The sequence below is a fragment of the Prosopis cineraria genome, unplaced genomic scaffold, assembly GCF_029017545.1.
Source record: "Prosopis cineraria cultivar Desert tree isolate PC_DT_omini unplaced genomic scaffold, ASM2901754v1 PC3, whole genome shotgun sequence".
NCBI lineage: Eukaryota > Viridiplantae > Streptophyta > Magnoliopsida > Fabales > Fabaceae > Prosopis > Prosopis cineraria.
In genome coordinates, this window is record NW_026555334.1 from 42,793,784 (window position 1) to 42,802,991 (window position 9,208).

Sequence of the window (9,208 nt, forward strand, 5' to 3'; positions counted from 1 at the left end):
TTGCCGCAATAGGAGGAATCTGTCCTTCTGGCCCCAAGATGTTAAATTTTCATTTAAAAAAAAAAATCTAAAGCGTTGACCGGTCAAAGAAGAATTAAAAGCTGTCTTGTTAACACGGAAATAAGATTGGTTTGAATGGGACATTTGCATTGACTGATTGATTTCTCCTTCTTCGACTAAAATTGCCCTCGCACCCTGGCAATTCTCGACCAAACGGAAACAAGGGGAAGGCACAGCCACCACAAGTTAACAAAATTGTGAACGAACTTGACAAAGAATAGATCGATGAATGAAAATCTACAACTGACAACATGATCCAAAACGCTAAGAAGAAGAAGAAGGTGACTCAAATTTGTAGTATTTATCAACGGCAAGAGAGACATCCCAAGTGCAACTAAGTCCTTTTGGGATGATAACAAGGTCGCCGGCACCAAACTCTACAAACTGCGATGACCCTTTTGGGTATGCTTTCACCTTCCCTTTCAACAAATAGCATGTCTCTTCTGCATCAAACTTCAACTGGTACTTCCCTGGAGAGCATCCCCATCTTTTTTGTTCCCAATAAATAAAATATCCATCCCCACCAAAAGAAAAAAAAAGTCAGGTTACGATTCAGAAGACACAGAGAGAGAGAGAGAGAGAGAGAGAGAGGGCGTACTTGGGCCAGCACTTGATGTTGAGCTCAGCCAGGCGAGACTCTGGAGGGTTTCTTTCAACGACGATTCTGAGGTTTGAATTGGAATCTGCAGCCATGGAACGAAAAGGAAGAAGAGGAAGACAGTGATAGGAAAAGGCCGAGGAGGGAGACAAGTGATGAGAGAAGATCTCTAGCTACATGCACTGTGGGATTTTAGAAGGGAAAGGGGAAGGAATCTTTTGGCAGCGTTAGAATATAAGAGGATAAGGGACATTGAAAATGTGTTAAGTACCTCTCAGCATATTGAATACTCGTTCTTTAAGATTTTACCCATCCAATTCATGTCCTGTATGTATCCCCGTGCATTTTTTCAACGAATTCATTTAATGTCCCTTTGACCTCTTGGGGATATGAGTCCAACGTCCTCTAGCCCATTTCGGAAGGCAAAATTTAGTTTCGTCTTTCCATTATCTTTTTCGTCGTGTGTCGTGTAGTAGGTTACATGATTGTATTCCAGGATTTGGTGAGCCCTCTCAATTTTGATTTCTTAATGCGGAATACTATTCGACTGCAGTTTATTTTTATCATATAATTTCATACAAGATATAATTTTAGTCTATTAATTTAATAATTTCTTCTTTAAGTTCTCTAACGCTGATATTGTTAATTTCATCAATAAAATATTTGATATTGATCTGTTAAATGTTAAAAAAATATTATCAAATGTTAACATATCAAATTTAATTTTTTTAAAAAGTAACAATATTTAGCATAAAAATTATTATTTGAGACTAACCCCAACAAAATTAAAAGATTAAAAAGATATTTTTATAAAATTAAGATACCAAATTGAAATGTTATATAAAAATGTATGACTAAAATCGGTTTTTGCGTAATAGTGTTGAATATATGCATGCATGCATATACACACATGGATGCATTTTTTGATTTGAATACTGTTGATCTATTTTAAAGATTGATATGAGACTCTTAAAATAATTAAAATCAAATTAAATATTAAAAAATAATTCAAACATGCCCACAAATAGATATATATTTTTTCGCAATCTTAGCAGAAATTTAAAAATTATTGGTTTTCTATTTATTTTTGAAAAAAATTTATGCATGAAAAGAAATTAGAGAAAAAATTGTACATAATTTTAATAAAATGAAATAGTAGTATTCTAAATGGTACAAATTGAGTCTAGAAAAAAAAGCTAGTCACTTACAACATAATAAATTAAAAAGATATTTATGAATTGTGAATGATAGTGAAAAAATTTATACTAATATTATAAACATTCTCAGCTTTGACTTCGTCATGTCCTATAATTTCCCAGAACTTTTGTTTATTTAACATATTTAAGTGGATGGCGCCGAGTACTCATGCCATAGCTTATTTGTAGAAGCCATATGAGGACTCTACCAGGTCATCATCTCTGTCGGTGACGTTCATTCAAAACTCTGAAGTCTAATTTCTTATTCTTTTTTTTTTTTTTAACCTGCCATAAACGTTCTAATTAAAAGCTCTTCACATCTAACAAACTTCACAACAACGGTCCTACGGTTCTCGAAATCAATGCCTCCATAATATATTAAACTCGAGGGATTTGACTTCTGATTGTTCAATCAAAACAGACACGTGTAAAGTAGCTCTCCTTCCTATCTACAATGCATGAAATTTTTTATAAGCTATTAATTGTTTCAAATATAGGATATCTTAAAATTTTAAGAAATATTTTTCATTTTTATCCTTGTATTGGCTAATATGTACTGAGTAATTATGTATATCAAATTGTGAGTATTATTTATGAACAAGGACAAAATTATAAAAATAAATTATCTTCCATAATATTAAACTTTTTTCCTCAATTATGAACAATGAACAACCCAATTAACCATTCTAGTTGTTGAATCCATGGACGGCTCACGGACACAAGTACGGCCCAAGCTTACCGGTCCAAATGTAAGCCCGGAAAATATAAATCGGTTCGGGTCACGCCCAAGTTATTATCGCCACGACGTTCCAGGGCCGACCATACCCATGTAAAATTCATTTCTTTTATCTGGTATCGATATTGTTACCTCGCTAGCTCGCAGTCTGTGTCTGATCTTGTGCCTGTTCTGTGGTTCCGATCGCTTTCATGGCTACTCAGGGTCAAGTCATTACCTGCAAAGGTACTCTCCCTTTCTTCCTTCATTCTATTCGGCTTGCAGATGCATTTTGTTTTGCATGAAATGGAGAGCCCCTAACAAGGTTACACTGTTCATGGTTTTGGGGTTAATCTTTTGTAAAAGCTGCGGTGGCCTGGGAACCCAACAAGCCATTGACTATTGAAGACGTTCAGGTGGCCCCACCGCAGGCTGGTGAGGTTCGGGTCAAGATTCTTTACACTGCTCTCTGTCATACTGATGCTTATACTTGGAGCGGCAAGGTATATTCATTTTGATTCCCGACTTTTTATTATTCCTGAGTTTTGTTTTCCGCTCTGTACGATCAGTAAAATTGATGGCAATTTGGAAGTGTGTTTTCTAACTAATACTAATGAATACCCAATGCATGATCAATACCGGATTTTGGGCAGAATCCTGATGTTAAAATTAGATGTTCGAAATGAAATGATTCTGGTCGAATTTAGATTTAGCCTTCAGCTATCCGATATCCGTACCGATAGGTTAATAGCTACTAACCCAACTTTATTCATTACTGGACTTTTTTCTCTCTCTCTAGATTAATCTTTATTTTCTATACTTTGGATTGTCATTCCTTTCTGGCATTAAGCAATGACCTGCAATGTTAAATTTATCTTACTTGTTTGATTGCATTTAAGTCTGGAGCCTTCTGCACTCTATCTAATTGGAATTCCACCATTTTGATGGGTAAATTTTTAGTTCTCAGTGCGAGGTCCTGTAGTACCCAAAATTTATCCGAAACAGGTAGTTTTTTGTGAAATCAATGTTCAATAATTCTAATCCGTAATTTTACGGTGTTATGGCCATTCAATTCATGCGGATAGTCTTAGATACTTTAACATGTCAAAGTTTAGAAAGATATCCCCCCTTCCATTTGCACTGCAAGAAGCTCATTACACATGTTATTAGCGTATGAAATTCTTATATGAAATTTGCTTAAATTGATATACAGGATCCTGAAGGTCTCTTCCCATGTATTCTGGGTCATGAAGCTGCCGGGTAAATGATAAATAGAGTTTAATCTACAACATATAGACTTATATATTGGCAGACTTGACTGCTTATTGGAATTTATAATTTGGCGCAGGATTGTAGAAAGTGTTGGAGAAGGTGTTACTGAAGTTCAGCCTGGAGATCATGTCATCCCCTGTTACCAGGCTGAATGTAAAGAATGCAAGTTTTGCAAATCTGGCAAAACAAACCTTTGTGGCAAAGTCCGTTCTGCCACTGGAAACGGGGTCATGCTGAGTGATCGCAAGAGTCGTTTCTCTATTAATGGAAAGCCCATCTATCATTTTATGGGAACCTCAACCTTTAGTCAATACACCGTTGTTCATGATGTTAGTGTAGCTAAGATTGATTCAAAAGCTCCTTTAGATAAAGTTTGTCTTCTTGGATGTGGTGTCCCAACTGGTAAGTATCTTAGCTTTGTTATTAGAGGAAATTTTGAGGGTTACCAAATATACAGAAGTAGTCTGTCGTTTCTGAATTCTGATTGTCATTATCTGTCTTTGCAGAATTTCCAATATGTTTTTGAAATGTGGCATTGGAGATTTATTTTTTCTGCTATAAGAAACTTCTTGCTGTAGTGGGAGAGTTAGTTCATTCACTTTGTAATGGAGAAAAATATTTTGAGATTTAGCAAATAGTTAATTGTAGCCTATCATTCCTGAATTTTGAGTATCAGCTATCTGTCTTCATAGAATTTCAGATGAATTTATGAAATGTGGCAATGCCTTTGCATTTGCCTGTATAGATTTATTTTCTTGCTATAACAATCTCCCTGCTGTACAAGGAGACTAATTTCTTAAAAAAATGCCACCAGCTATATTTTTGGCACTTAAGGTACTGATTTTTTATGGTTTGAAATAAATCACCAAAGTAGTTCAGGATGTTTCAGACATGTTCAAAGATGTTGTGTGGGAGGATATGATGGAAAGGTTTAGTCTTCATGTATCAAAAAGTCTGTTGCTGACTTGCAGTTTATGAAGTATTCACTTTAACACTACAAATTTTGTAGTGTTCAGTTAGAAGACTATGCAGCAATAAGCGCATAATTGTTATTAAATTTTAATTACAGAGGAGTCACAATTTTTGCCAGAACTATGATAGGTGTTAAGCTCTTTTAATTGACTTTTTTCAACAGGGAATGGTGTTACAAGCGTTTTCTTTATTTGGTTGTCAGAACCATTAGTCCATTTCATTCCCAATTTTTTGTTATTATTTATTCTATTTGTTTATCTTAATGGTAACACATCTCAGAAAGTGTAGGCAAAAACTAATCAAAATTTATTTAGGTCTTGGAGCTGTCTGGAACACTGCAAAAGTGGAACCAGGGTCAATTGTTGCTATATTTGGCCTTGGAACTGTTGGGCTTGCTGTAAGTTTATGAAAAGGCAAAGCATTTGTCTGTATTTTTGCCTGATTCTTATCTGCTATTGTAATGAATGATTACACTTGACAGGTTGCAGAGGGTGCAAAAACTGCTGGCGCATCACGGATCATTGGCATAGATATTGACAGCAAAAAATTTGATATAGGTACATCATAAGCTTGCTTGATTTTATGCCTCTGATTCTGTGCAGTTTTCAATGTATAGACTCATCACCGGCAGTCTGATAGTCTGAAAATAAAATTTTTGACATAGCCTCCTGATGAAGAAGAGAATACTATTTTCTTTTAAAGATATTTGTTCTCAGCTGTGGACTAATAACGCTTTGTTCTAGTTGTTGTGTGCGACATTTTCTGTCCACTTGTTCAATTGACTAAAGGACTAGACAATGCTAAAGAAGAGGTTCTTCATGTTATATGCGGCTTTTAAAAAATGTTTAAATCTGTCTTCTTTTTGCTACAATTCCTTGCAGCAAAGAACTTTGGCGTCACTGAATTTATCAACCCAAAAGATCATGAGAAGCCAATTCAGCAGGTCATAGTTGATAGCACAGATGGTGGAGTTGACTATAGTTTTGAGTGCATTGGAAATGTCTCCGTGATGAGGGCTGCTTTGGAATGTTGTCATAAGGTGAGAGCTGCCGCCACTTCATGGTCAACTTTGTAGCACAAATGGTATGATATGGTTCTTGTAAATGTTGATATGTATTTGCATATCAAAAAACGCAGGGCTGGGGGACATCAGTTATTGTGGGTGTTGCAGCATCAGGACAAGAAATATCAACCCGCCCTTTCCAGTTGGTGACTGGTCGTGTCTGGAAGGGAACAGCTTTTGGTGGCTTCAAGAGCCGGTCACAAGTTCCCATGCTTGTAGATAAGTACTTGAAGAAGGTAATGGATTTCCATTCTTGTTCGTTTTCATCGACCCTTGCCCTAGAGTGGTATGTAGCAGTAGTATTCATGAGTGCTATGTTGTCTGCTTCATTTGTTTTTACAGGAAATCAAGATCGATGAGTACATTACCCACAATTTAACTCTTGCGGAGATCAACAAGGCATTTGATCTCATGCATGAAGGGGGATGCCTCCGATGTGTGCTTGCGGTGCATGTATGAGATGATCTTGATGAGCCTTTTCAAGTTGCAAATGTCTTTCGTTTCTCGTATGATGCTTGAAGTAAGCGTCGTGTTTTATATCTGCCCTAAAAACGTGTCGTGTCTTGTATTGGCAGTGTCCTATATCTCCTGACAAACTAGCAACTTTCTGCTGAATCACGCCATGTTATATGTGTGAGGATCATTTTGAGTTGACTGGTGCATTTTGACCTGGTTCATGTGAATTTGTTTCCTCCATAATTTTTATCTGCCCAAGTTCACTCAGCAGTGGAGGAGTTCACGCTAAGCTGTGAAGCACGTATATTTAAAATGAATTCGTATTTTTTTTTTAATGTCTGGCACGTTTACAATACAGCACTTCAAAACACGAATTTATTATGAACCAGCCAAGAATGTGGTCAGGTCAGGTAAAGCAGACCACCGGGTCTACTAGGGGATAATGCAATATCAAGAAACTTGAATGACCGAACAACTCTACCGAGGGAACCAATCAATCCGAAGCGGTCTATGTATGGCTGATAAATTCCAGATGATGTGTCAAGACTCAAGAAAATTGATCCATGAACCATTCAATTATTTGTACACCATTTTTTATACTCTTAAAAATTGAGGTGTTAATATTTTAATTTGCAAAAAATATATTTAAAACTTATATTATTGAAACTAGATTAAGGGCATTTTAGTAAAGGAAAGTATTTAATTCCATGGGAGGAATGAGGATTGCTAAAGAAATAGAATCCAAAAATGAAAACCTCCGATTAGTGTACCAGAAAATTCCGGACCAACCAAACACGGCGTTAGCGGATCAGCTCTAGCCAAAATTACGGTAGCCTAACGAACAAAATCATAACACCATGGGCCCTTATCTTCAAATTATCTGCTGAATAATGCAATATCAAAAAATGTCGAATGACCGAAAAAAGAAAGACTGGTAGCCTAGCATTTGATGGTCACAAACTATTTTGATTTTGACAAATGAAGTAAAAGATGTTTTCCAAAATGAAACTAATTAAACAGCCGAAGATCCCATCCTGATGGCCCCAAATGCACCTTTTTGAGCTAGCTCGATCTCCTCGTTATTATACACATAAGCCAATCCACCGTGGCTGGTAACATCCAACCCAGCCATTTCCTCATCCGGTGAGATCCTCAAAAGCTTCAATTTATGAAGCAAGAAGAAGAGCGTTCCCATAGTAACACTAACCCAAGCCACAGTCACCAAAATCTGAACCATATGCGCTCCCAGTAGCTTCCCACCTCCTCCTAGGAACAACCCATATGGCCTACCATCAACCCCTGGATACACCTCGGTCACATACTCTTTCCTTGCAAATAATGCTGTGAAAATTATGCCCCATGCCCCGCAACCTCCATGAAGCTGTGCAGCCTCCAATGGGTCATCGTACTTTAACTTTTCTGCTACAACGTTGCATCCAATGAGCACCCAAGCTGCCACAAACCCACACAAGATCGCAGCCCATGGGTCCACCACTGAGCACCCAGAGGTTATGGCTGCGAATCCTCCGAGCAGCCCATTGCACACGTCCGTCACATTCCAATGGTCACTCAGAAGGCGTTTGCCGAACAGGGTGGTCAGCGCCGCCGCGCAACCGGACAGCGTTGTCGTTACGGCGGTTCTCCCGATCGCACTCCATTGCCCGTAGTAAGAGCCCGAACCGTTATAGGTCTTCATGATTGTAAGGAAGGATCCTGGGTTGAATCCGTACCATCCGAACCATAACAAGAATGTGCCCAAAACAACCAAAGTTCCACTGTGTCCTCGCATGGCTATAGCTTTTCCTTCATGATCGAATCTGCCTATACGTGGGCCTTCGATGAAAGCACCCCAGAAGCCGGCGACGGCGCCCACCAAGTGGACGACGCCGGAGCCTGCGAAATCGATGACCCCGGAACCGAATAAGAGATTTTCAGACCGGGAAGGGCTTCCCCAACCATCCGCAGACCAGAACCAATGAGAGACTATGGGATAAACCAATCCAGTGAGGAATGATGAGTAAATCAAATAGGCGACGAACTGGGTTCTCTCTGCAATCGAGCCACTGGTGATTCCAGCTGCCGCGATGGCAAACGCCCACTGGAAGAGAAAATACCCGTAATCGAAAGATGGCGAAGGGAACTGGTCGAGGCCGAAAAAGTGATGCCCGATTAACCCATTTGACGGCGATCCGTAAGACAAGGCGAATCCGAAAAGGTAATAGAAAATGCCACCAGTCGCAGCATCAAGCACATTGGTGAGCATGATGTTCATGGTGTTCTTGGCTCGCACAGAGCCAGCACAGAGCATGGCGAAGCCTAGTTGCATCGCAAACACAAGATAGGCAGAAAAGAGAAGGTAGGTGTTGTCGACAGCATAGGCGGTATCAACAAATTTGCTGGAAATCTCTTCGAAACGGTTACAAATGTATTCGGCTGCGGCGGAAGAGTTGGTTGCGTTGGCAAGAAGAGAGTGGAGATCAGCGGCGGAGCACGTGAGAGTAGTCATGGCTGAGAGAGTATGGAAAGAGCTTGTGGGTGCGTGCAGAAGAAAGGTCCGAGAATATTTGTGAGCAAGACAACTATTTTGGAGTGTTGTTAGTGAAGGGAGCGAGTCCTAAGCATAGATTCCACAGGGGGGGAGCGGGGGAGAGAGAGGGAGAGAGAGAGAGTTTCTCTGCACTGAAGAAGAAGCAGAATGGAATTGAATTTCAATGGCTGACAAAGATGCATGGATGGAATCTTTGAAATTGATGGGCTTTATTAATAGCAGCGTGATGGTGGGACTGAATCATAACTGTCATGAAACTTGGTCCACGGCAGTGGCAGAAAATTGGGATGGAGCACTCCTTCAAATCCAAAGCCATTAATGCTTTCTT

General features: G+C 38.9%; 3 protein-coding genes across 3 annotated transcripts; 1 reads left to right on the forward strand and 2 right to left on the reverse strand.

Moving 5' to 3' along the window:
- Positions 1 to 267: 267 nt before the first annotated feature.
- LOC129307126 (uncharacterized) lies at positions 268 to 932 on the reverse strand. The gene is made up of 2 exons (XM_054948006.1): positions 659 to 932; positions 268 to 547 (listed from the first exon to the last, which is right to left on the reverse strand). The coding sequence occupies exons 1-2, from the start codon at positions 751 to 753 to the stop codon at positions 325 to 327; spliced, it is 318 nt and encodes a 105-aa protein (XP_054803981.1). The 5' UTR covers positions 754 to 932; the 3' UTR covers positions 268 to 324.
- Positions 933 to 2,666: 1,734 nt separating this feature from the next.
- Positions 2,667 to 6,559, forward strand: LOC129306145 (alcohol dehydrogenase class-3). Its single transcript, XM_054946529.1, has 9 exons — positions 2,667 to 2,815; positions 2,936 to 3,072; positions 3,783 to 3,829; positions 3,918 to 4,243; positions 5,128 to 5,210; positions 5,295 to 5,370; positions 5,695 to 5,852; positions 5,951 to 6,112; positions 6,219 to 6,559. Exons 1-9 carry the CDS (start codon positions 2,782 to 2,784, stop codon positions 6,333 to 6,335), a joined length of 1,140 nt encoding a protein of 379 aa, XP_054802504.1. The 5' UTR covers positions 2,667 to 2,781; the 3' UTR covers positions 6,336 to 6,559.
- Positions 6,560 to 7,078: 519 nt separating this feature from the next.
- Positions 7,079 to 9,208, reverse strand: LOC129306143 (ammonium transporter 1 member 4). The gene has a single exon (XM_054946528.1). The coding sequence runs from the start codon at positions 8,836 to 8,838 to the stop codon at positions 7,345 to 7,347; it is 1,494 nt and encodes a 497-aa protein (XP_054802503.1). The 5' UTR covers positions 8,839 to 9,208; the 3' UTR covers positions 7,079 to 7,344.